This window comes from Haliotis rufescens, unplaced genomic scaffold, assembly GCF_023055435.1.
Source record: "Haliotis rufescens isolate VD_foot unplaced genomic scaffold, xgHalRufe1.0.p SCAF_87, whole genome shotgun sequence".
Classification (NCBI taxonomy): domain Eukaryota; kingdom Metazoa; phylum Mollusca; class Gastropoda; order Lepetellida; family Haliotidae; genus Haliotis; species Haliotis rufescens.
This window is the reverse complement of record NW_025964380.1, coordinates 1,194,549-1,222,530: the sequence shown is the minus strand read 5'-3', so window position 1 is coordinate 1,222,530 and position 27,982 is coordinate 1,194,549. Positions and strand designations below refer to the sequence as shown.

Genomic DNA, 27,982 nt, shown 5'->3' with positions numbered 1-27,982 from the left:
ATCTGAGTCTTGCATGATCACAGTAATATTGAGGAAGATGCATATCTGAGTCTTGTGTGAATCACAGTAATATTGAGGAGCATGCATATCTAAGCCATGCATGAATCACACCACTAGTGAGGAGGATGCATATCTAAGGTCTTGCATGAATCACACCACTAGTGTCATGGATGCATATCTGAGTCTTGTATGAATCACACCACTAGTGAGCAGGAAGCATATCTAAGTCTTGTATGAATCACACCACTAGTGAGCAGGAAGCATATCTAAGCCATGCATGAATCACACCACTAGTGAGGAGGATGCATATCTAAGGTCTTGCATGAATCACACCACTAGTGTCATGGATGCATATCTAAGTCTTGTATGAATCACACCACTAGTGAGCAGGAAGCATATCTAAGTCTTGGATGAATCGCATCACTAGTGCCGTGGATGCACATCTAAGTCTTGCATGAATCACACCACTGGTGAGGTGCACAATGATTCCTCCTACCCTGGACTTTGGGCTGAAAAATCCGTAATCCTAAAAATACCCAGGAAGCTCAATGATGTCCTGGTCACCTTTCTGGGTCAGAATTCCCCCTTGCCAGTTTCATCATCAGCAAGTACACACTATCTCAGTCCTGACACCAGCAAGAGGAAGTCCAGAAGATGAGGAGCAGTAAATCTCAAGGATTAATTTCTAGCACTGCAAGCTGTTCATATTTATCACATCAAGTGACACAAACATGTTTATACTGTCATGACTTGTGTTCTTGTTCATGGTATGAGATAAACATGGCATTTGATAAGACAATGTATTTCTGTAATCTATTTCCTGCACTCAGTGATTTTGTCCAAACAAAGGCCAATAGGACATTTTCATGATTTTATCTCCTGTATCATAACCAAATCTGAAAAGTATCTTCAGGACATTTTGGATGATGTTTGTTTGTTGTTAAACGCCACATTCAGCAATATTCCAGCTATAAGACGGCAGTGTGTAAAATAATCGAGTCTGGACCAGACAATCCAGTGATTGACATCATGAGCATTGATCCACGCAATTGGGATCGATGACATGTATCAACCAAGTCAGCGAGCCTGACCGCCCGATCCTGTAAGTCGCCTTTTACGGCAAGTATGGGTTGCTGAAGACCTATTATACCCCGGATCTTCACGGGTCTTTTGGGGATGACAATCAGTGAATAACCAAAAATAACCTGCTCTCTGGTCTCCGAACTGTATGCAATATTTCGGCTATATGACAGCAATCTGTAAATAATCAAGTCTGGACCAGACAATCCAGTGAATGACATCATGAGCATCGATATACGCAACTGGGCTACGATGACATGCATCAACCTAGTCAACGAGCTTGCCCACCCTAGTCATGTCTTACAACAAGCATGGGTTCACTCAAGACCAGTTCTACCCTGGATTGTCACGCGATTCACAACACAGAAAGTTTTGTTATAAACAAAGCAGTCAGATAGTCTAACAGTGAAACAAAGCATGTTGTTATCCGTCCAGCCACGCTACAGCAACTACACATCTGTGGTGGTGTCAGGTCGCCCTTAGAGAGACACACATGAACTGACCTGTTTGATGCTGCTGGGTCGATGTATGTAATCACCAAATTTTCTCAAGATGGACTCGGAGGACAGGGAGCTGGAAAGTAAATTGATGAGATTAGCGTCCATCTGGAGACTGGTCATTGTTTCATGTCGTGTTTCACACAGCCCAGTGTCCCAATGCGGATCTGTTTAATGGAACTGGTGTTTTAACAAATCTGTCCCTGTCACACCTAAACACTAAACACCTAAACAATTACTGTGGGGCAGGCTCAGCCTCAGCCTCCTGTAGAACCTTGGTCAACATGTGGGCATTAGGCTCAACCGTTCTTTTGATGTATAAGGTAGCTACGCAATAAATTGCGTGAAAAATGAAGAACGAAGCGTGGTTTATTTCACGATAAAACATTGTTCTATCATGATGTCTTTCCAGAGATTTAGATACGCGCTCCCAACTTGATGATGTCATATATTGGACAATCTCATCAAAATCAGATCTTAGTTCTCGCTATCGCTTAACAAAGATCTGAGGACATCCAATTACGGGTCACGTCAGAATGACCTTTCGCGAACTTTGACCGACCAATGAAATGACTGACAAGAAATCAACATTAGCCAATCAGAAGGCAGCTTTCTCGAGATTTACGACACGTTTCAAACTGGCGACTACGCTAGAATGTTAGAACGACCTTTCATCCGACCAATCAAAGCGTCGCTTACCAGATCATGAAAGTGACAGTCGGAATGTGTTTTCTAATCATGAAACCTGGAAAATGTTAAAACGGGATATTTTGAAACGACAGTTACGGCCCGTACGACTGATTCCGTCAAAATTATTGTCCATCTCTCGCTTCCATGGGAACAGAGGAGGCGTTGCACAGTACGTGGGAAGCACTGCCATACAATCTCAACCATACATTAGAAATTCCGGAATGTTCTTTAGTTCAGTTTTACAAAATTTTAATCGAGAACTGTCAACATATTTTTCAAGCCAGGCTGAAACGAGTGCTGTAAAGCTCATGAAAGCTGCTTTCTAATTGGCTGATGTCCACTTCTTCTTAGTCATTTCTAAGGTCGGTCAAAGTTTGTGAAAGGTCGTTCTGACATGACCCATAATGGGATAGATATCCTGAGATCTTTGTTTAGCGGCAGCGAAAACTTAAATTTGATTTTAATGAGATTGTATGTTGGACGATGTTATTTCTGAGAAGGACGACTCTGTCAATTTGAATTCTATTTCATTCAAACTATCATGTTATTGATATAGTAAGAATGTAAGGAAGAAGTTTGTTGATTTTCCGTTAGTCTGCAATCTCGAACCAATCTGATTATACAAACAACAAAGTAAATTCATCTGGAAAACATGGTCAGTCGTAAACCTTTTCAAAATGAAATATGATGGCATTCCCAAAGACATAAACAAAAGTATAAACGTTACTACATTTGGGGTTAGAGGCCAAATTTCAAGATTCTTGTAATGGTCGCGCCCACTCTGGTGGCAGCGGTGTTACCGAGAGTGTAACGAAGGTGTCACTCGCTGGGAAGGAGCTTGCTAAAAACATGTGGCAAAGGAAGTACCTCTGGAAAAAATATTTACAGGACCAATTTTTAACAGTCTTCATAAGTATCTCGTTGAAAAGCATGCAAAGTTTCATACATGTAACGTCAGCAGTTTCCGATAAAAGTTGTCCCCATTGAAGACACTATGTAGTAAGTTATAAAGCATGGAGCAAGGGCCTTATAACTCTTAAAATAATAAATTGACAGCACACATTTTTCGAAATTCAGTCTTGACAAGCATATCTTAGAAAAGCATGCAAACTTTATTCATGTAACTTAAGTATTTCGTGAGAAAACGTGTCCTATTTCATGCAGTATACAGTAAGCTGAAAAGCACCGAGCACGGACAATAACTCAGTAAAAAATGAATTTAAGATGAACTCACCAGTAATATCAGAGTGTAAATTTTCATTTTTCTAACATATATAGTTTGGGATAAAAGTTTGTCCCTTTTGAGAAGCGGAGGGACGGAGGATAACTCCATTCCTATATCCCCCACCCAACTTTGTGACGGAGGAGAAAACTATGTATAATGCTTGTCAAAGGCTCAGATAATACAATTTTTATTTCCTAATATCGTATTCAACGTAATAAGCGCCCAGGGTGCTCTCAAAATAAGAAATAGGGGGCTCTTATAAGAATAAAATTTTGGTGAAAAAATAATGAGTTGAAAGATTGTAAATTTCGTGGTTTATGCTGACAGCCTGAAATGATACAAAAGAAAAATCTGTGTGTATTATACACGACAGATATATTTTTCCAGAATTTAATTGCCCATAATTAAGGGTGCATATAACACACGAGTGCGTATTATACACAAATAAATAAGTCTTGTGTACATTGATCAATCGGAAGGAATTGGGATTGTTCACTATCCAATATATCAGCAAATACCGCCGTGGGCGCTTATTGGAGCAGGGCGCTTATTACGTCAAATACGGTATGTCATGTTTATGGAAACACACTCAGGTAATAATCTCTCTTCATCAAATAGTTGTGTAGTGCATCAAATTATGTTTTCAACATGACTGCTGGATGGTCAAGTTTAAGATTTTGTAAGTTTTAAAAAAACCTGGGCTCAAATCAGGTTGTGCACATACAAGGTCTATTTCATGAACAATATCTATTAGAGGATATGTTTAAAATGGGGTATTATCCGAACATAATGGGTCTGTGCTGGGCAAAGATCATAGCATCTAAATAAGGCCTGAAGAAACTGTTTGATATCATGGTGCTCGATGTTAAAATGTATAAAAATTGATTTACTAATGTGCACATCAGATGATCTAAAAACTGACAGTGTTGGAAATTTTGGCTCTATAAATATCATACATATTATTAAGTTTAATAAATTCATTATTCCGCAAATTAAAAATTATATGAACATGCATATCAGACTAAGATTTTTTTTATAAATATACTTGCATATATTTCAAAATTGACATACTGAACATATTGAAAAAAGTTTACTGGGAAGTAGTGCACGGGAGTGCATTTAGTGTGAGCAACCTTTCATAATTCATATCATATCATAATTATCATTTCAATAAGATGATTTATACCAACCAGCCTTCAATATTTGTATGATAATGTTTCTGATCTCATCACCGACAGAAACTATTCATCATCAGGAGACTTCACCCACAGTCCCCAACATAAAAAAGTAAACAAACGACTAACCTCTTTCACATTTTATATAAAAACGAAATATCCAAAATCCAAAAATATCTTTTTTCAAAATGCTTCATCATATTTGAACTACACCATCCTACACCAACAAACAAAAAACACAATATATCAGACCAATATAATTTATTCTTTACACTAAAAAATTCAATTCTCTTTCTATTTGTATTTTTGTTTTTAAAAATATCCTTCAGCGGAATTTTTTTTCAGAGCGAATAATGTTACGTTATGAGAAAAAACAGAGGTAGCAAACGACTTCCATTATCTGTCCTTCCCAATCAATTTGCCCGGAGCTCCAGCGGGCTGTAGTTGTCTGAATTCCCTGGACGGAGTCGACGGACTTAATCACACTTTATAACAGGCTTTACTCTCAATCCAGGAAATATGCTTGCCATACTGTTTTAACACCATGTTTTGGGTTGAAATTGGCAAAATTGGGTCTTGTAATAAAGCTGTTACCGTATTCGACGTAATAAGCGCCCAGGGCGCTGTCAAAATTAGAAATAGGGGCTCTCATTAGAATATTATTTTGGTGCAAAAAACAGAGTTGAAAGATAAATTTCGTGGTTTATGCTGACAGCCTGAAATGTTTATGTATGACAGATATATTTTTCCAGAATTAAATTCCCCATAATTAAGGGTGCATATAATTTTAACACACAAGTGTGTATTATACGCGAATAAATAAGTCTTGTGTACATTGATCAATTGGAAGGGGTGCTAATTGGGATTGTTCACTAGCCAATATATTAGCAAATATCACCATGGGCGTTTATTAGAGCGGCACGCTTATTACGTCGAATACGGTATCTGGCTTTCCTGGGAAGCTCTCGACCACTGCCTGCATTGTACTATATCATGATGTCAGGGTGAAATTAAAGCAAGCCTACAAGAATAACTGATGTTTGTACAAGTGTAACGGTGTGACTAGCTATTAAGAATTGTCAAAATGAAGTGTTTGTCTTTTTTTCTAATACACTGACATCAAGAATGCTGATAGTTTGGTACTTAAACTGTGTGTTACGAATCAAGTTTACAGAATTTCTTGTAAACTGAACTTTTTTAAATATGGTGTTTAAATACCATTTTTTACATAGATCCTATTTCTGTGTCCCAAATCATCTCATAATGGTCTTGATATTTTTCATAACTCAAATAAAAACGGTATCCTGTTATATGAAAATTTGTTGAATAGATTAATTAAATGGAAAAACCAACGTCATGGATCCAGCGAAGAAATTACCAAGCCATTAATATCTGTATTGGTTCTCGTGTGGTTTGACTGAATATTATCACATGATGAATAATACCCTGTAACAAACTGAAATCAATGCTTTGCTGGGTGATCACAAATCAAAAAATATTTCTTCAATAAAAAAAAGGACTGTAAATTGTTGATTGTATCCTTGTCCCTGATTTGAAAATGCGATGTATTAATGTCTGTTACATTTTCAATCTGAAATTTTACGAGAAAAACAAAGACTAGGATCTCCCTTGGATACTGTTCCCGTTGCATCCTGGGAAATCCCCTGAGTCCGGTTGGCGTACTCACCCTCCGAGGGCCGAATCAAACGCCAGCATGGCGTTGTCCCTCTGCAACGCCAGGACGAGTGTGGGGCCTGAAGTCAGGCGTGGAACCTGCGAATAGAAGGAATGTGATCAATCGTACCCGCCATTTTACTTCCACTCACGACTCCAAATTTTTCTAACAAAATTAGCAAGACAAGCGATCTCTTTACAAGGTTAGACATGACACTTCTGTGTTAGTAGATGTTAACTTGGAGGAACAATCTGGGCAAATGGTTGACTCTTAACATGATTTGTGATCAAGAGGAAAACATAGCATAATTTCAGATAAATTAATTTTAGATGTGTGAATGTGAAATGGGGTTTAACGTCGCGTCCGAGATTATTGCACTTATATAGCGACGTGTGTGTGGGTGTGGCTGCTTGTACTAGTCCGGACTGATGCCGATTTATAGTGATAGCCAATTGAGATACCATGCCGCAGTTTAACATGAATACCCCACTCAGACACAGTATACTGACTCAGAGCTGACCAGTCCTTGTTTTAGCCCCTTAATGCCGAGCGCCAGACAGGGTAACAACAAGTACCATCTTTTAACATCTTTTGGTATGAAGCGGCTGGGTATGACCCCGGACCTTCCGCTCTCCGGGGGGACGCTCTACCACTAGACCACGGAGGCGGTGGTAATACGTGATGAGTGAAAGAAAGCAGGTTATAGCTAGCTGGTCTGCACTGCTTCAGTATCCAGTGACCCAAATACAGCCCGACTATGGCTCATTCTACAATCTGGCGAGTCGTGTTGATGTTTAGAATTCAAATTCTCTCTTGTAATCACGAAAAGTTAAGAGCAAACCTGGACCCACTTTCACAAAGCGATCTTAGCGCTAAGATGATCTTAACTCCCATACTTTAACATAGGCTTACAATAGTCTTAACGCTAAGATCGTTTTGTGCAAGTGGGCCCAGAAAATGTCATCTGTTACCCTGCCCCGTACAAATACAGGGCCTAAATACAGAATCAATCCCATCACTGACACTGGCAAATGCAGCGTTAGAAATTGGCACTAGTCCTATAGTCCTTGCCAAACTGCCCAATAGTAAAGGTATCATAAGGACTAGTAGAATTTTGACATTTTTAAAGGTTTTGCTATACGCTATCATTATAAGGACTTGTGGACTGAAACTGTTAGTTTCTACCGCTGAAATGTGAGATTGAAATCAGAATAGATAGCAACATGAATGCACATCTAAACGTTATGTTTTAAGGATGGTAAAATATGACACAAATAAAAAGGTTGTTCAAATGTGATGTTCTTGAGCCAACATTTCATTTTTTAAGAAAAAAAATATGTCACGATATTGTGTCCTATTGCCCAGCTGCCATGAGAAGATGTTAAACATCTCTACCAGCTTCTTAGAAGGGGAAATATGACTCACACAAACCTTTATCTAAGAACTGTAAATCATGAAACTGATGGTCAATGCTGACCCCTAGGCCTAAGGGACCGGTCATTTATTAAAGGGGTGGGTAGGTCAGAGGGAATCAGGGGATGGTCATCATAAAATATGACAAGCATTTGAAAAGGCAGGTCTCAAAGTTTAAATGTTTACCAAGTAGCTATATTGCTACAAGTATTTTTTTCCAGGTAGCCAGTGGTAAAATCAAGAAGTCAAGCCAATATTGTAGGTAGCCAAAAGCATTTGAAATTATCTTTATCAAATAACTATTAAAATATGTACAAGTCACAGCACTAGTCTTGAAATTGTATCTTAATGGAAACTGTACTTGAATTTTGTTACTTGTGACTCGAACAATGATGCAATTTATGTTACTAGATTATATAGGTATATCCTCGCTTATCCAATGAGCATTGTCAACTGAAATAAAGTACTAATTACATTAATTTTTATGTATTTTGGTTCATTGTCGACTTTAGAAGGAATTATTTGTGAGTACAATTATTAGCAAACATGCTTACCAATATCAGCTGTTATATATTTTTGTGTCTACAGATGTGTAGCAATAGAAGATATTTTTCTAGGTAGTCATTTGGGTACCTCTGAATTTTAGACAGTGGACAAACTGAAATTTTGGTTGCATTAGCTACCGTTTTAGTCGCAACTTTGAGGCCTGAAGGGTAATTATTTTGAGTACTTTAATGCATTACAAACCTCTGACACACCCCTACCTAAAATAAATGACTGGTCCCTAAAATCACGAAAATGATGCGAATTTGCCTTCCATAAAATTTTAACAAGAGTCATCCGAAAATGACATATCCCCCCGACGTGGCATATCGGTAAACTGTGTGTACCTTCAAATGTATTTAGATTGGTAAGGAAATCTTTTTCCTTGATGCCAAAACTAAAAATATATTGAAGGTTATTAAATATTGGTTCATGTAGCTCACTTTCTGATGATCTCATGAAATTGTAATAACAATAACTTTGCAGATTCGCATATGAATAGCTCTGTAGTAGCCTCATGACACAAAGGCATAAAGAGAATGTACTAGGGATTGACAAAAAAACAAACGTAAACATCTTGTTTCATTATATGTCAGGGGCTACAAATTAAAAAGATTAAAATCAATAAATAACAAACTGCACTACTAGTGAACATGATTGATATTTGCATAGAGTTTGGTGAATCTCTGTCGCATGGTTTAGAAGATATGCTCCAGACGAGGACATTACCCTAAGTTCATCAATTTTAAATTTAAATTGAAAAAAGAAAAAAAAAGAAAAATCTGTTAATAGCAAAGGCACCACTTCATAACCTGCTTGATAGGTGTAAAATCTTTTGAGAAGCTAAGTTGTATGGTTCAGGGATATGGTCCGGACAAGAGCACCACCCTCAAATTTCCTAAGTTCATAATATTTCCATGGAAACGACAAAAATAAAAAATTCTAAAAATCTCTAAATAGCAGAAGGCACTACTACTGAGCCTGATTGTTAAGTGTACCAAGTTTTGGGAAGCTGGGTTGTACGGTTTAGGAAATATGCTCCAGACAAGAGCACTACCCTCAAATTTCCTAAGTTCATAATATTTCCATGGAAACGACAAAAATAAAAAATTCTAAAAATCTCTAAATAGCAGAAGGCACTACTACTGAGCCTGATTGTTAAGTGTACCAAGTTTTGGGAAGCTGGGTTGTACGGTTTAGGAAATATGCTCCGGACAAGAGCACTACCCTCAAATTTCCTAAGTTCATAATATTTCCATGGAAACGACAAAAATAAAAAATTCTAAAAATCTCTAAATAGCAGAAGGCACTACTACTGAGCCTGATTGTTAAGTGTGCCAAGTTTTGGGAAGCTGGGTTGTACGGTTTAGGAAATAGGCTCCGGACAAGAGCACTACCCTCAAATTTCCTAAGTTCATAATATTTCCATGGAAACGACAAAAATAAAAAATTCTAAAAATCTCTAAATAGCAGAAGGCACTACTACTGAGCCTGATTGTTAAGTGTACCAAGTTTTGGGAAGCTGGGTTGTACGGTTTAGGAAATAGGCTCCAGACAAGAGCACTACCCTCAAATTTCCTAAGTTCATAATATTTCCATGGAAACGACAAAAATAAAAAATTCTAAAAATCTCTAAATGGCAGAAGGCACTACTACTGAGCCTGATTGTTAAGTGTACCAAGTTTTTGGAAGCTGGGTTGTACGGTTTAGGAAATAGGCTCCGGACAAGAGCACTACCCTCAAATTTCCTAAGTTCATAATATTTCCATGGAAACGACAAAAATAAAAAATTCTAAAAATCTCTAAATAGCAGAAGGCACTACTACTGAGCCTGATTGTTAAGTGTACCAAGTTTTGGGAAGCTGGGTTGTACGGTTTAGGAAATATGCTCCGGACAAGAGCACTACCCTCAAATTTCCTAAGTTCATAATATTTCCATGGAAACAACAAAAATAAAAAAATTCTAAAAATCTCTAAATAGCAGAGGGCACTACTAATGAGCCTGATTGTTAAGTGTACCAAGCTTTGTGAAGCTAGGTTGTACGGTTTAGGAAATATGCTCCGGACAAACAATGATTACAGACAGACAGACGGACGGTCAGACGGACATACTGATGGTCATTGTATGTCGGGGGGATAAAAATAGTAAACACAATAACGCGAAGACTGTCGTGGTGTGGTACAGTGCGATATTAGCTGAATATATAACGTATAGTTTTCACAAACTCAACTTTCCCTCCTCACATGTGATCTGAGCAGGAATTCCAAATAAGCCAGGTTCACATGAGATTGTAATACAAAGATTGTAAAACATTCCAAGTGTTTTACAACTTAAGCTATGAACATAACTGAGCAGTGATATGTATTCACTCGACTGTTGTAACGGTACAGGACATTTTCACCATGAGCGGTGTTTTCTTTCTACCTCTACGATTATTTGACAAAGTAACCAAGAACCAAAATGTCGTCATACACAGTTGATGACTGTCATACCTGCTTGTGCAAACAAACTGACCACACGTTATGCTGAACTTGGTGAGAGTGAGTGAGTGAGTGAGTGAGTTGGGTTTAATGCCGCTTTTAACAGTATTCCAGTTATATCATGGTGTGTCAGCTTAATGTGGGAGGAAAGCCCAAAGTGATGCAGGTCTCAGACGTTTACCACCTCGGTGAAACCCACGAGCACGGGTATGGTGCTGACAAACCTAGAAACATAATCTGGGCGAACCGGGAATCGAACCCAAAATCATAGGTTTCTGGCGTGCCCAAGCGGCACAACTCTCCTATTCAAAATGCAATGCCTTAGATGACTGGGCCACCCGTGCCCCCAATGATTTTCAGTATATAAATCAATTACACCAAAGAATGTGGCCAGTCTGATGTTTCCCATAAAGTCTTCAACTCACTGCTTGTCCACATGATTTGGTTGTTTTGTTGTTTAACGCCGCACTCAGCAATATGCCAGCTATATGACGGCGGTCTGTAAATAATCGAGTCTGGACCAGACAATCCAGTGATTAATATCATGAGCATCGATCCACGCAACTGGGACCGATGACATGCATCAACCAAGTCAGCGAGCCTGACCAACCGATCCCGTTAGTAGCCTTTTACGACAAGCATAGCTATCTTTTACGGCAAGCATGGGTTGCTGAAGACCTATTCTACCCCGGAATCTTCACGGGTCTTGTCCACATGAGGTAGACACACATGAGGTAGACACACATAGGTAGACACACATAGGTAGTCACACATAGGTAGACACACATAGGTAGACACACATAGGTAGACACACATAGGTAGACACACATGAGGTAGACACACATAGGTAGACACACATAGGTAGACACACATGAGGTAGACACACATATGTAGACACACATAGGTAGACACACATGAGGTAGACACACATATGTAGACACACATAGGTAGACACACATGAGGTAGACACACATAGGTAGACATACATAGGTAGACACACATAGGTAGACACACATGAGGTAGACACACATAGGTAGACACACATAGGTAGACACACATGAGGTAGACACACATACACACATAGGTAGACACACATAGGTAGACACACATAGGTAGACACACATATCAGCACCTGGGAATTAGGGCTGGGACGATACACCAACTGTGCAATCCGATACGTATCATGATACCTTGCTCACAATCCGGTACGTACCACGATGCTCGCATGTGCACTTTTCTGTGGTGCGTGAGCCATGTTTTTCATAGCAAGGATGGCCAAATATCTGGCACACTAACGATTTACAGTTGGCAAGTATGGGGCAATGGATGAAAATATTTACGTTTCCACTACTCATTTTCACTAGTAGTTAGTGTTTGCTGAAACATTTATTGAAGAAAATATTTAAGGTAAGAATCGATACTGTGTGCGATTGTGATGAATACTTGTATCAAGAAGTAAAAAATCGCAATCCACCAATCCATTGATGTATCTTCCCACTAAGACTCTAACCTCTACCATCAGTTTTCATCCAAACATACATCTTTAAATCAGCCTACTTTGAAACAGAAGACAACATTTCAATGATGTATCTACCTGTTTGAAACTGCCAGCGTCTACAAGGTGGAGAAAGTGTTCTGCCTGGGTTCTGGTGAACCAGAGCATCCGTGCAGCACTCAACTCAAACCTGCAACACAAGACCTCATATGATGTTAAGGGCTCCCAAAGCCACTAGTTGCTAGTCTGATACAAGTGACCATTGTATGAACTAGCAGTTTTCTCCCAAAATGTAACGCTGTAGAAGTCTGTGACTTTACCTTAGAAATTGAAGGTGCAAAACTTCAGCCACTGGTACATAAGAGTTTGTAGCTAGTCCTGCTACACTGATTTATAGCAAAATTCAAGCAATGGGAACATTAAAGTGTTTAGTCCTTAAGTGCGCACTATACTCAAGAAAATACGTACCACTTCGGTGAGACCCACGAGCACGGGTATGGTGCTGACTAAACTAGAAACATAATCGGGGCGAACCGGGATTCCAACCCACAATCATAGGTTTCTGGCATGCCCAAGGGACAAGATCATAATAACGGCGCCAATGTCAGTCGTATAGGCGACCGTACAGTCGCTAATAAGAGAGTGATTGATATTATTACCAACTCAGCATGATGACACTTAATCAAGTCACTGAACCTAACCACACCAAGCAAATTAGCAGTGTCCTACTACGAGCAATAGATTGCTTGGGACCCCTGCTTCCACACAGGTGATGACTTTCCATCACGCTGGATAGGTCACACCGCAGTATCAGTTTCAGCAAACCAAGACCTATCTAGGGCTGCACTAGGTGTCCTACTACGAGCAATAGATTGATGGGGACCCCTGCTTCTATCCAGGTGACGACCTGCCATCACGCTGGATAGGTCACACAGCAGTATCAGTTTCAGCAAGCCAAGATCTATCTAGGGCTGCACTAGGTGTCCTACAACTAGAATAGATTGCTTGGGACCCCTGCCTCTACACAGGTGACGACTTGCTATCACGCTGGATAGGTCACACCGCAGTATCAGTTTCAGCAAGCCAAGACCTATCTAGGGCTGCACCTACCCGTGTGTGAACAGAGCCTCCAATATCTCCACATGCCCCACCCCCAGCCGGTCTCGGCCTCGCCCAGTCAGCACAGGGGACATCAGCACTAGACATGTTGTCTGGAGCAGCATTTCATGAATCTCTGCAACACAGGTAGAAATAATCCAACATGAGTGAGGTGTCATGCTGTTTTCAGCAATAGTCCAACTTGAGGACATTGTATCATTGTGGCTGATCAAAATGAGCCTTATGGCTCAGTAATTTCAGTTATATGAGGCTTTTTCAGCTTAAAATTGGAGGAAAAAAACAGGTTGTTGTGCAGTCACAAGCATGGTGCTGGACAGAACAAGTTTGGATTTGAAACCATGACCAGCAGATCCTTGGTTCACAAAAGGAGGCAACTCTGCACAGTGAGTTACTTAGGTCATAGACCACTAGTCTACTATTGCTCCTATCAAGGCAAGAACTCAACATCATCAACTCAAAGTTATGGACTCTCAGTTAAAGGGAGATAACTACTGCATAAAATCACTGTGCATCAAGGGAGACAATTTCCTCTCTCGTGAAAAGCAAAGGGAATAGTGTCTGTATGAGGTTGAAAAGACATAACTCTCAGGCAACTTTCATATAATGAGACTGGTACATGCCCCCTTTTCTGTTACAATAAAGTCAGAATAACAGCATCTGTTTTTGACATCTTCCTGAGACAAGGGAGTTAACCGACTATAGAAGTGCCAGTTTCCACCCTTGCCGAACCAGGCTGGTATTATGGAGTTACATTTTGGCTGGGCTAACGAGTCTATGCATAGTCCAATCAAAATCGTGCAACAAAATTGAAATCCGGTTTGTAAACTGTCGTGCTCGTTTCGGTCGATTGCAGGATTTGCAAAGCATGTGCACCGCCAACTCGTTGTCAACAGATATTTTCCAAATCTTTTCATGATTTTAATCAAGGTGCTCATGTGATTTGATGCACTTCGCGATGTAAGACTCGTTTTATCACAATATAGATCTTGATTATCGATCAGATCGTCTTGACTGGGCGCCGCCATTTTGTTTGAATCAAATGCAAGTGATATGAAAGGTGGAATCTGATTGGTCCATAGGAGAGGTTTAGCATGGTCATTACTCGTAATAACCACTGGTGGCGCTATGATCGAGCCCAGGAATTCCAGCCTAGTCCTAACTGGACTTCTAAAGTCAGTTAACTCACTTGGCTCGGGAAGATGGTTTTTGAAAGCTGAATAAAATAGTTATGTGGAGAGCACATTATGACCTTAAGTCTGAAATGATGAACTGGTCATCTGATGGGAGGGAGTGTCCATGTGTCATTTTAGAGCTGGAAAAAACAGGATTCATTATTAATATCTTGTCCAGATGACTGATCACATACCTGCCATGTCTGTGCTGTAGGACTCGAGAGCTTGACTGTGATGTACCAGATTTACATCGCGCCTGTCAAAGTGATGCAGATCTATAGACAGGTCTTCAGCCGGACACACAATCTGTAACACCAAATGACCCCAACATGTCAAACTCTTCATCTGGCCAATATCAAATTCCTAATCTCTCTGATTAAATTTCTAGGTTTGTCAGCACCATTCCTGTGCTTGTGGGTTTCACCAAACAGGGATGACAATAAATATTTTCCTTTTCAGTTGAAATTTCTTTGCAATGGGTGGGGTGTCAGGTAGCCTAGTGGTTAAAGTGTTCGCTCGTCACGCCGAAGACCTGGGTTTGATTCCCAACATGGGTACAATGTGTGAAGCCCATTTCTGGTGTCCCCCGCCGTGATATTGCTGGAATATTGCTAAAAGCGGCGTAAAACCGTACTCACTCACTCACTCTTTGCAATGGAGCATGGTCCATAATTTGGGGGAAGCCATCAGATTTTAATACATTTGTGGTCACTAAAACTTGCGGACCGCGGAAGATTCTCACCCTGACCAAAGTGGGAAACGTCTGAGGCCTGCATCACATCAAGTTGACATGATGTGACACAAATGAAATACTGCCGTAAGTGGCATTAAACCCAAGTGACTCAATCATATGGTCTATCTGTCAAAACAGGATCAATAGATCATTAGTAAGGCTGTTACAATTCATGTGCGTATTCGGTGAATTGAACCGTATCCATTCATGAATTAAATTTGTTATTCGTGGCCACTAGAATCGAATATTTATGAATATGCAATCATTTGCATTTACATACCCTGTACCTAAAAATATCCATAAGAACATATGATATGCATATATTTCTTCAAAGACAACACTCTTATAATATTTAATTTGACAGTAATGTGGTCACTGGTCATTGTCACATTTGAGCAGATACTAGAACCTGGATAAGTGCAGTATATAAATGTATAATATATTAATAATTAACAAACCATGTCAAATAATATATTGCGTTATTGTTTCACTGAATATAACAAATAATACATTAACCTCTGACTTGTTATTGTATTTATGAATTAATATTCGTATTCGAGATACGAATCATATTCGCCTCAGTGTATTCGTTGCACCCCTAATCATTAGATTGGAATGATGAAAACAACTATTTATTGAAAATGAGAATGAAACTATTGTGCTATTGGGTGTCCTCTACAGGCTTACTCTTCCATCATGTGGAATAAGGTCACAGCACTTATATTGGACAGTGATTGAGTGAGTTGGGTTAAACGCCGCTTTTAACAGTATTCCAGTTATATCACGGCGTGTCAGCTTAATGTGGGAGGAAAGCCCGAAGTGATGCAGGTCTCGGACATTTACCACTTCAGTGAAACCCACGAGCACGGGTATGGTGCTGACAAACCTAGAAACATAATCGGGGCGAACCGGGATTCGAACCCCCAATCATAGGTTTCTGGTGTGCCCAAGGACGCAACTCTGCACAGCAAATCGCGGCGCCTAAGACGACTGGGCCACCCGTGCCCCCTTATATTGGACAGGGTGCAACAACCTGCTCTATGGTATGACTGCTTGTGTTCAGGCTTGAAGGACAGAGAAAGAAGACACTGACCCCATTGTTGACCAGCTCCGGCGTCTCCTCACAACACAGACCTTGGGGGAAGAAGAACGTCAGGTCCAGCACGGCTTGGTTGTAGTCATGTGAACCTGCGGAAGGTTGAAGAGGAAATTCTTAGTACTGTCTGTCAAGGTTAAAAAGGTGTGTTCAACATAGAAACGAGTGTGGAAGTAGGTGAGTGATTGTTCAAGCTACATCCAAGCGTCCAGCAAATGATCTGGACAACACATCCAGCAAGTGAAAGTATAAGCAATGATCCATGTCATCAGTTTGAAAGACAGACAATCAGCCTGGAGTGTGACCAAATCCTCTGGCAGGGTTAGAAACTAACAGTTTTTGTCCACTAGTCCTTATAATGATAACATATAGCAAAACCCTTAAAATGGGACATTTTCGACTAGTCCTTATGATACCTTTACTATTGGGCAGTTTGGTAAGGACTACAGGACTAGTGCCGATTTCTAACGCTGTCTGGTTAGGCACCTCATATAGTAGCCATGTAGTACGGGGGCCTGTGCTGACAAGGAGTGAGTGAGTTGGGTTTAACGCCGCTTTTAACAGTATTCCAGTTATATCACGGCGTGTCAGCTTAATGATTCACTGTGCAGAGTTGCGCCCTTTGGGCACGCCAGAAATCTATGATTGTGGGCTCCAATCCCGGTTATTATGTTTCTAGGTTTGTCAGCACCATACCCCTGCTCGTGGGTTTCACCAAAGTGGTAAACGTCTAAGACCTGCATCACTTCGGGCTTTCCTCCCACATTAAGCTGACACGCCGTGGCATAACTGGAATACTGTAAAAAGCGGCGTTAAACCCAACTCGCTCTCTCTCTGAACAAGAGGCAGGTTGATAATGAGCACAATCTTTTAATGTCTTTTGTTTTGACAATCTGGGGACAACCCATCGACCTTCCACTCCCTGGACAGCCATTCTATCCACCACGCCACGAAGGCAGGCAGAGATAGATTTATACTGTAGTCATCAATATGTGAGCTATGTCAAGGCAACTTGTTATGTGTGGCATTGTGTCTGAAGCAGACAAACCACTGGTTGATGGCATGAGCAACAAGATAGTGCCTACACTACCGTCAGGTGTGCAGAGTTTATGTAAATCAAACCTCATTCAAATCAGATCTTAGTTCTCGCTACCATTAAACAAAGATCTGAGGACATCCTATTACGGGTCACGTCAGAACGACCTTTCGAGAATTTTGACCGACCAATGAAATGACTGACAAGAAATCGATATTACCCAATCAGAAGGCTACTTTCTCGAGCTTTACGACACTAGTTTCAAACTGGCGACTACGCTTCGAAACATATTTTGACGTATTCTCGATTTAAAAAAAACCAACTGATCAGAAGAACATTCTGGAACGGCTTATTGATGGCCTAGATTGTATGGATATAATCATAAAACCTGTAACTGTCGTTCGGAATACCCTGTGTTAAATATTTCGTGGTTGCATGATTAGAAAACACATTCCGACTGTCACTTTCATGATCTGGTAAGCGACGCTCTGATTAGTCGGATGAAAGGTCGTTCTGACGTGACCCCTAATGGGATGTCTTCAGATCTTTGTTTAGTGGTAGCGAGTACAAAGATCTGATTTTAATGAGATTGATGTAAATCAAATTAATTAAGAGTGATCTCACCATACAGGCCGTTAGCTACTACGTCTCTGCCAAATGTTCCTCTCCACAGAAACTGACTCTGACGTCGAGCACTCTGGGGATCTTCTGGCCCGAGAATGTCCACTAGTCGCTTGACCGCATTCTCTCGTTGTAGACATAGGCATATGGACGGATTGGATGTCAGGTGGTCAACGTGGCTTTTGCAGAGGGCAAGATCCTGGACCAAAGTCAATACAAAATATGATACAGATTCAAAGTTACATAACTGGAGAAATGACACAACAGTTTCATGATGATTTTCAATAGTTCTTGTAGTCTATAGTCATTGAGAACAAAAGACAGGTTCTTTGGTTGTGGCTTTCATTGATCTGAGGTCAGATGTCTGTTTCAGTGTCAGGTGCCTGTAGTGTTTCAGTGGTCAGATGTCTGTTTCAGTGTCAGGTGCCTGTGGTGTTTCAGTGGTCAGATGTCTGTTTCAGTGTCAGGTGCCTGTGGTGTTTCTAAAGTGGTCAGATGTCTGTTTCAGTGTCAGCTCCCTGTGGTGTTACAGTGGTCAGATGTCTGTTTCAGTGTCAGGTGCCTGTGGTGTTTCAGTGGGCAGATGTCTCTTTCAGTGTCAGCTCCCTGTGGTGTTTCAGTGGTCAGATGTCTGTTTCAGTGTCAGGTGCCTGTGGTGTTTCAGTGGGCAGATGTCTGTTTCAGTGTCAAGTGCCTGTGGTGTTTCAGTGGGCAGATATCTGTTTCAATGTCAGCTCCCTGTGATGTTTCAGTGGTCAGATGTCTGTTGCAGTGTCAGGTGCCTGTGGTGTTTCTAAAGTGGTCAGATGTCTGTTTCAGTGTCAGGTGCCTGTGGTGTTTCAATGGTCAGATGTCTGTTTCAGTGTCAGATGACTGTTTCAGTGTCAGCTATCTGTGGTGTTTCTACCGAGGCCAGATGTATGTTTAAGTGTCAGATGCCTGTGGTGTTTTTACAGAGGTCAGACGTCTGTTTCAGTGTTAGGTGGTGTTTCAACAGAGGATAGATGTTCAGTGTCAGGTGGTGTTTCTACAGAGGTCAGATGTTTCAGTGTCAGGTGGTGTTTCTACAGAGGTCAGATGTTTCAGTGTCAGCTGGTGTTTCTACAGAGGTCAGATGTTTCAGTGTCAGGTGGTGTTTCAAAAGAGGTCAGATGTTTCAGTGTCAGGTGGGGTTTCTACAGAGGTCAAATGTTTCAGTGTCAGGTGAAAGCCACACTACTGATGCTGATACACAAGGCTGGCAGAAGTAGGGGAGGTCCCAATAAATACCGTATTTATTCGTGTATAATACGCACCCCTAATTATGGACAATTAAATCCTGGAGAAAAATATCTCTAGTGTATAATCATGATCCATCATAGCATATCAACAAATCCGTATTGAATTACGCAAGTTAATCCTGTTGTTACACTATCTGGTAATAAAAATATTTTCACTGTATTACTGACATATGTTTGTCATCTATTTTATCAATACTTATTTAAAATTCATTCAGTAATGTTTAACTATATTTCGGCAAAAAACGTGTGTCCCTCCAATACTTACAACTTCCGTTCACCCCGTTCCATAGGTTCCGCTTAACCACATACTGTGACTGCGCCAAATCGCATTATTCACCGCAACAATGATAAAAAAAATTTCTCTTTCATTTTTGACGAGTCTTCACATCTAGATGAACATATGCCATGGTTAATTTTCAATGAGAAAATATGCCTTAACGTGAAAAACAATTTCTATTTGCGTATTTTCCTTTGTTTACATCACATGCTGTCATTGAAGCCACACAGAGTGTGAGAGTTGCGGTTGCTTTTACGAATAAATATATGTTGTCATGCAGCTCATAGTCTCACAGTTTTAGTAGCATATCTATATAATTATGCAAAACAATATGTAAAGCCCCAGTCTGTTCTGATTTTAGCGTTTGTTTAAAAACGAGAGAAAAGTCTGGTCATGTGATAGGCTATGCAAATTAGCCCGTGGCAAAGGTGTTATGCAAAGTTATGTTACTTTTAAAAACTCTAAATAATTAAAAACTAGACATGACTTTTAAGACATTTGCATATATTGTCTTTAGAAAATGTTTATAAGTTAAGTTCAGGTGGGTAGTTGTAATATTTTCACTCCAAAGCTGGATACATCGATTGTTCATCTGATGACATTTCATGGCCAGCAGTGAAGCTGAGAGAATTAACAACAAACACGTTTTGAGAAGTAATATTTCAAATTAATTTTACAAATGAGTGTCTGAAACAAATAAGTGGTAATAAACTTTAAATATATAATTATTATCACAGAAATACAAAGGTACGTGTTGTGAGTGAGTGAGTGAGTGAGTGAGTGAGTGAGTGAGTGAGTGAGTGAGTTGGGTTTAACGCCGCTTTTAACAGTATTCCAGTTATATCGCGGCGTGTCAGCTTAATGTGGGAGGAAAGCCAAAAGTGATGCAGGTCTAAGACGTTTACCACTTCGGTGAAACCCACGAGCACGGGTATGGTGCTGACAAACCTAGAAACATAATCGGGGCGAACCGGGATTCAACCCACAATCATAGGTTTCTGGCGTGCCCAAGGGACGGAACTCTGCACAGCGAATCGCGGCACCTTAGACGACTGGGCCACCCGTGCCCCCTGTACGTGTTGTGATTTAATTATGCTTCTACATTAGTGGATTTAACTACCGGCAATTTCTGGTCATAAAGTTCCGTTGGTTGTCTTTCGTTGTATGGCTGGGGAAAAGGGGGTAAACATTTAGTTCTCGTGTATAATACGCACCCCTAAGTTTGGAGTCTAAAAATTGTGGAAAAAAAGTGTGTATTATACACGAATAAATACGGTATATATTTATTCAATATGTTACAAGGTTCTTTGCAAGATTTAGTAATTCTATTTTGATAAGGCTTTGATAATTGAATAGTTTAATTGCTACCAACCTGTACAATGTCAGCAGACAGGACATGTCGAGCCTGTTGTGAACTTAGGACGGCCATCTTAAGTCCTACAATCTGGAATCCTTCCTGTGCTATCTTCTTGAAGACTCTTGCCAGATGGTTGACTACAGCTGATGGTTTAATGAGTAGAAAGGTTGTGAGCAGTCGTGGGCCAGCTAGCATCAAGTCAAATAGGTTCTCTTGTACCTGGGGATGATGTGATGGGCGGGATTTCTTCCAGCTGTGGAAACATATGACATAGATGAAAAATCCGTGAGCAGAATCTACACTCAGTTGATGTCTGTATAGTGGATTCTAAGTCAATCGACCATCTCGTGAAAGTTTTAATGTTCTATTCTAAACATATCATGTGGATGTTTCTTAAGCTCAATCTCATTCAAATCAGATCTAAGTTCTCACTACGGCTAAACAAAGATCTGAGGACATCCCATTACGGGTCAGTCAGACCGACCTTGGGCGAATTTTGACCGACCAATGGAATGACTGACAAGAAGTCGACAGAAGCCAATCAGAACACAGCTTTCTCGTGCTTTATGGCACTAAATTCAAATTGGCGACTACGCTTCGAAACATACTTTGACAATATCTCGATTAAAAATTTGAAACCTGAACAAAAGAACATTCTGGAATGGCAAATATATGGTCTAGATTGTATGGATTCAGTTGTTAAACCCGTAACTATCGTTCAGAATACCCCGTGTTAAAGTTTTCGAGGTTGCATGATTAGAAATCACATTCTGACTGTCACTTTCATGATCTGGTAAGTGAAGCTCTGATTGGTTGGATGAAAGGTCGTCCTGACGTGACCCCTAATGGGATGTTCTCAGATCTTTGTTTAGTGGTAGCGAGAACTAAGATCTGATTTTAATGAGATTGTCTTAAGCTCTCTGTACCGCTGCAATACATAATTTGCCTGAGAGCTAATAAGTTGATATATAACTATCATGAAATACTTTATTGTAAACACATTCCTACACAGTAAATGTTTCAATTGTATATGTGTTGTACTGTTGGTCCTTACGTCACATGTACTACTAAACTGTCACAAAAACCACGTCTGTTTACACACATACCATATTCAACATAATAAGCGCACAGGGCGCTCTCAAAATTAAAAATAGGGGGCTCTTATTAGAATATTATTTTAGTGAAAAAAAACAGTTGAAAGCTCGTAAATTTTGTGGTTTATGCTGAAAACCTGAAATGTTTATATACCACGGATATATTTTTCCAGAATTTATTTGCCCATAATTAAGGGTGCATATACCACACGAGTGCGTATTATTCACGAATAAATAAGTCTTGTGTACATTGATCAATCGGAAGAGGTGATAAGTACTCACGGAAATGAAAAAAACCTGTTTTTCTCAATTTAAAAATCGACACAAAGTGTTACGTAGCTGTAAATACGAAATAACAAAACAACTCGAAAAGTACTAGTCTGGATTTGCTAGTTTGATCTCAGTGAACAATACAAAATGTACTTTACAGGAGATAATTTGTCGGCACTTTCAACATTCAAAAATGAAACTAAGTCCAAATTGACATAGCAGAAACAGACTATAGGCATTATGCACCTGTTCTCACCTGTCGTCAAGGTGTCATAGGTCACCTTGATCTACTTACACCTGGTTATGCCCTGTTTCACAATAGTCTGTTTTATTCACATTTTTACACACTTTTACGTGTAAAAAGGCATAAAAACATTTGATACGCTGTATTTGTGCCATGGCCCAATTAGTACTAATTTAGTTGTTTGAATATTTACATATTTTGTATATTAACTGCATTTATTTAAGATCTGAGGTCGAAAAAACAGGTTTTTTTCATTTCCGTGAGTACTTTAGTTGGGATTGTTCACTAGCCAATATATTAGCAAATATCGCCGTGGGCGCTTATTAGAGCGGGGCGCTTATTACACCGAATACGGTATATGTTTACTTATGCAGTCTGCAACTTAGCAACAACAGACTGAAGCCTACGTTTGGCAAAAATAATGACTTTCTTTTTCTGTCCCATAGGCTTAGTTGAACAGCTCAGAAGTGGGTTTTTTTCCCCTTGGCTTCGCCAAAAACATACTGGTTACTGACTAATGGCCCCAAACTTGACTGACTACTGACTTCTAACATGTCCATCTTGAATGGGCTATCTTGCCCCTACCTGAAACAGACTCTACTGATTAATTCATCTTCACCAGTGTTTGAACAAGACCCCTTACTCTGCAAGTGTTGCGTTGCCGTGACGACGTCTTGACTCAGGGAGGTAGGGCAGCAGGGGGCGACACTTGGGGTCAGGGTAGAGGTCGTGTCGGGAGAAGAACAGACGGATGTAGGTGTAAGCTTCATCAGCTGTCTGAGACATCATCTTGTCCAGGGACAGCTTCTGACCGCGGGGAGAGTGACCGGTAGTAGCATTGCGGTCAGGGAAGAGACTGGACAGGTGCTTGAAAGCATTGACCCCACGGACAGCCAGGACTAGCACAGGTTCTGCAAAGGAACATAGTCAGTAAAGTTTTGCTTAATTGTCAGAAGGATTTCAGTTATAAGACTGCATGTAGGAAAAAAACCAGACTAATATGTCTGTTTGTTTCTTGTTTAATGCCGCATTCAGCAATATTCCAGCTACAGTCAAGTCTTGTCTGGTAGCTGCATCTTACAAAGGCTGCAGAGATAAACTTGCTTCACAATAAACAATTAATGCTTTAAACAAACAAAACAGGATTAATCACATTTATATATTACCTCATTCTTATTAAAATCAGATACAAGTTCTCACTACCGCAGAGCACATCCAATTACAGGTCACGTCAGAACAACCTTTCACAAACTATGACTGACCAATGAAATGACTAACAGGAAGTCAACACAAGCCACTAAGAGAGCAGTTTTCTTGAGCTTTGCGGTACCAGTTTCAAACTGGAGACTTCCATTCCAGCCTATGCTTTTTAAAGTATTTTGAATAAGTCATACTGTCCGTAACAGTTGTTTTGTGTTGAGCTTTAGAGGTTGCATGATTAGAAGACATATTCCGCTAACAATGTAACACAACAATATGAATATTTCATTTTTCATTTTTTTATAACAACGTGTTTGTATAGAAAGTGGCTGGCGATTAGGTGCATCACTCTGGCAAGGGATTCAACCCCAAAAAAGTACGAGAATCTGTACTTTACTAAGAAAGTGTTATCCCAAATATAACATTTGTTATATCGTGTAGTTGTTCGATTTTCGATCACGAATGTCGATACTACTTAATTTTGTTTATCCGACATACTCGTTTATCCCGACATACTCGTTTATCCGATATACTCGTTAATCCGACATACTCGTTAATCCGACATATTCGTTTATCCGACATACTCGTTTATCCGACATACTCGTTTATCCGACATACTCGTTTATCCGACATACTCGTTAATCCAACATACTCGTTAATCCGACATAATCCAAAACAACCAACTATGTCGGATTAACAGGACTTGACTGTATATGACGGCGGTCTGCAAATAATCAAGTCTGGGCCAGACAATCCACTGATTAAGATGAATATCAATCTACCCAAACGGAGTATGATGAAGACATGCATCAACCAAGTCGGTAAGCCTGACCACCCGATCCTGTTAGTTACCTCATACGACATGATCGTGGTATGTAAAGCAAAATACTAACCCAGATCTTCACGGGGACTTGACCATTGTGTTTATGGATTGACACTAAATCACAAAGTTGGACTTCTAATGTTTTCAGTTAAACAACTATCAGCAAACTGGGTCCACTTGACCATAGTACTAATACCATTACAACATTACCAAGTGTATGATAGGAGCTGTATGATCAATTAGTGTACTAGTAGACATGACGCCTGTTGAAGGGACTGAGCTTCAAGAATTCATCTGCATTTTCTGTCTCGGTCCAGAGTTGGGTTTAATGCCGATTTTAACAGTATTCAAGTTATATCAAGTGTCAGCTTGATGTGGGAGGAAAGCCCGAAGTGATGCAGGTCTCAGAGGTTTACCACTTCGGTGAAACCCACAAGCACGGGTATGGTGCTGACAAACCTAGAAACATATTCGGGGCGAACCGGGTTTCGAACCCACAATCATAGGTTTCTGGTGTGCCCAAGGGACGCAACTCTGCACAGCGAATCGCGGCGCCTTAGACGACTGGGCCACCTGTGCCCCCCTTGGGTGAAACGGAGACATTTTGTATCATGTTGGTCACCAACAACTGCTTGATTGATACCTACCATCAAATTTAGCAGACAGTGGTATTAGAGGGACTTGAATCATACTTTCTGGGGCAGTTGATTAGCCTGAGCCTAGCAACATTTACTACTACGGAATACACAGTCATAGAGCATGACGACAAGAAGGAACTTTTCCCTGCTATCTGATATCAGATGGCTCACAGAGAATATGTCCTGATTTGACACCTTGAGTGAGTGAGTGAGTTGGGTTTAACGCCGCTTTTAACAGTATTCCAGTCATATCACGGCGTGTCAGCTTAATGTGGGAGGAAAGCCCGAAGTGATGCAGGTCTCAGACGTTTACCACTTCGGTGAAACCCACGAGCACGGGTATGGTGCTGACATGACACCTTGAAATCTGAATAAAACATTTCTATTCTTTGGTACAAATTTCTGAATTTCTATTCCAAAATTAATCAATTTTTTATATGACGTTCTTCTACAGCAGATTTAAATGGATCCTAAGTGTATGAACCCACCTAGTGTGAGAGTGTGGATGCTCTCTCTCCACTGCTTGTCCCCCACTTCGAAGGGCGTGACCTCCCTGGCCTGGGACATCGACAGCGTCGGCATCCACTTCAGCCCCAGCAGCTCAAACCCTGTGCCCAAAGGGGAGACAACTGGCGTCTTACTGTGTGGCACCAAGTTGAGAATCTTGCCTGAAGAAAAAACAAGACATTGTCACTAGGAAACTGCATATTGACAGGCTTGTGATACGTAACAAACAAACAAGATTCCCTGTGCAGTTATAAATCTGTGTGTATAAAGTGGAATTAAACAAGGACAAACAGGCCCCGCTTTATACCAGATACAATCAACATTTTCTACCAACATTTCAGCTTGTAACTACTAGCTTACCTTATCACTTATTAGGGTTGATTGTTCAAAGGTTCACACAGCAAAAATCGTGAAATCTTTTGTTGTGGACATTCCATGATGTCATAGAGGTATATCCACAAAATACTGAGCATATTGTTTCACTGTGACAAGTCAATAAAATAAGCAGGGGTCTGTGACCTTTGTAAAATGGAGAAGTTGAGTTGGTTAACCCAGCCCTTGTAACCAATCAACATAACATTCCTAAGCAGGAACTCTACCTACCTATGAACAGGCCACATGACTTCAGTATGTCATGGCCACCTACTGCAGGAGTGAGTGAGTGAGTGAGTATGGTTTTATGCCGCTTTTAGCAATATTCCAGCAATATCACAGCGGGGGACACCAGAAATGGGCTTCACACATTGTACCCATGTCGGGAATCGAACTCGGGTCTTTGGCGTGACGAGCGTGCGCTTTAACCACTAGGCTACCGGACCGCCCCACTTGCTGCAGGAGCTCTACCTACCTATGAGCAGGCCACATGACTTCAGTATGTCATGGCCACTTGCTGCAGAAGGTCTACCTACCTATGAGCAGGCCACATGACTTCAGTATGTCATGGCCACACAACATGAGCACGGCCACCTGCTCCAGTTCGGGGTTGGTGTACACGCTGGGCTGCAGGTAGCTGGGACTGCCCTGGAGCTCGTAGTCCGGACACTGCAACATGTAAATCATCAGTACACACTTGTACAACACAGCTGGTTAAATTGTGGTTGGTTTGTTGTTTAACGCCGCTCTCAGCAATATTCCAACTATATGACGGCGGTCTGTAAATAATTGAGTCTGGACCAGACAATCCAGTGATTGACATCATGAGCATCAATCCACGCAATTGGAATCGATGACATGTATCAACCAAGTCAGCGCGCCTGACCACCCGATCCCGTCAGTCGCCTTTTACGACAAGCATAGTCGCCTTTTATGGCAAGCATGGGTTGCTGAAGACCCCGGATCTTCACGGGTACCATATATCGCTGTGTATAAGGCGACCCCACGTATAAGACGACCCCCCAAAATCCTATACTCCGTGTATAAGGCGACCTGGGATGAAGCACATCACAAGTGCGCACACAAACCTTATATATGCAATAAAAATATGTTTATCTTGCGTTGCTTTTTCAAGATGATTGGTCGCGTGTGTAACTCCAGCACATGTTGCCATTTTGTGTTTACACGGTACGACACCAAATTGGTGCCCGTAAAATAAAATTTATTTATGAAGTAATAACATATAAGAGACAATGGTGAGTAATTTTATCGCCAATTAACTATGTTGTAACTAACTAGGCTTATGTTTGCTTCACATTCAGCGTGTTTATTCCACAATCACTTATACACACCATCTCCAACAGTTGTTAATACAACTGTAAAACAGCGGGAATTGATTTCAGCTTCACCGGTTATCACATGTTAGGTCACATGTGCAATATGCAGATGTTTACCAGTACTTACGGCTCTCTACTCACGGATGTTGATTGTTTTACCGTGTCAGCTGGTTTGACAATCTGCATCGAGGCGAGGGTCATTTCAACTTTATTTGCAGAAATTATTAAGCTTTATTCAAGGAAAAGAGATACAAATCATGTTTATGTATGGAAATAGTTATAGGAACAGTTATTTAGGACAAAATGCGAAGTTTTATTGTCAAATGCTGGGCTGGCTATCGGAAGCCGGTTGACATCGCCAGTGGAAAAAAATGTGAGATCTTCGACTCCATGTATAAGACGCCCCCCCTTCTTAACCCCCTCATTTTAGGTACGAAAAACTCGCCTTATACACAGCGATATACGGTAGTTAAATTTGTACACATAAGTACAACATCATACATTTTTTAGTAATAAGCCATAACAAATTGTC

The 27,982-nt window shown here is 40.5% G+C and overlaps 1 protein-coding gene across 1 annotated transcript in view; it reads right to left on the bottom strand.

Moving 5' to 3' along the window:
* LOC124144127 (dynein axonemal assembly factor 8-like) overlaps positions 1 to 27,982 on the bottom strand; it is a 107,160-nt gene that overhangs the window by 43,682 nt on the left and 35,496 nt on the right. The window contains exons 16-26 of the mRNA XM_046513382.2: positions 26,650 to 26,782; positions 25,723 to 25,902; positions 23,217 to 23,484; positions 20,981 to 21,218; positions 18,055 to 18,250; positions 16,392 to 16,486; positions 14,760 to 14,871; positions 13,385 to 13,508; positions 12,374 to 12,464; positions 6,355 to 6,440; positions 1,584 to 1,653 (exon numbers count right to left, since the gene is read on the bottom strand). Of these exons, the coding sequence (XP_046369338.2) occupies positions 1,584 to 1,653; positions 6,355 to 6,440; positions 12,374 to 12,464; positions 13,385 to 13,508; positions 14,760 to 14,871; positions 16,392 to 16,486; positions 18,055 to 18,250; positions 20,981 to 21,218; positions 23,217 to 23,484; positions 25,723 to 25,902; positions 26,650 to 26,782 (1,593 nt within the window). The remainder of the gene's footprint in view (positions 1 to 1,583; positions 1,654 to 6,354; positions 6,441 to 12,373; positions 12,465 to 13,384; positions 13,509 to 14,759; positions 14,872 to 16,391; positions 16,487 to 18,054; positions 18,251 to 20,980; positions 21,219 to 23,216; positions 23,485 to 25,722; positions 25,903 to 26,649; positions 26,783 to 27,982) is intronic.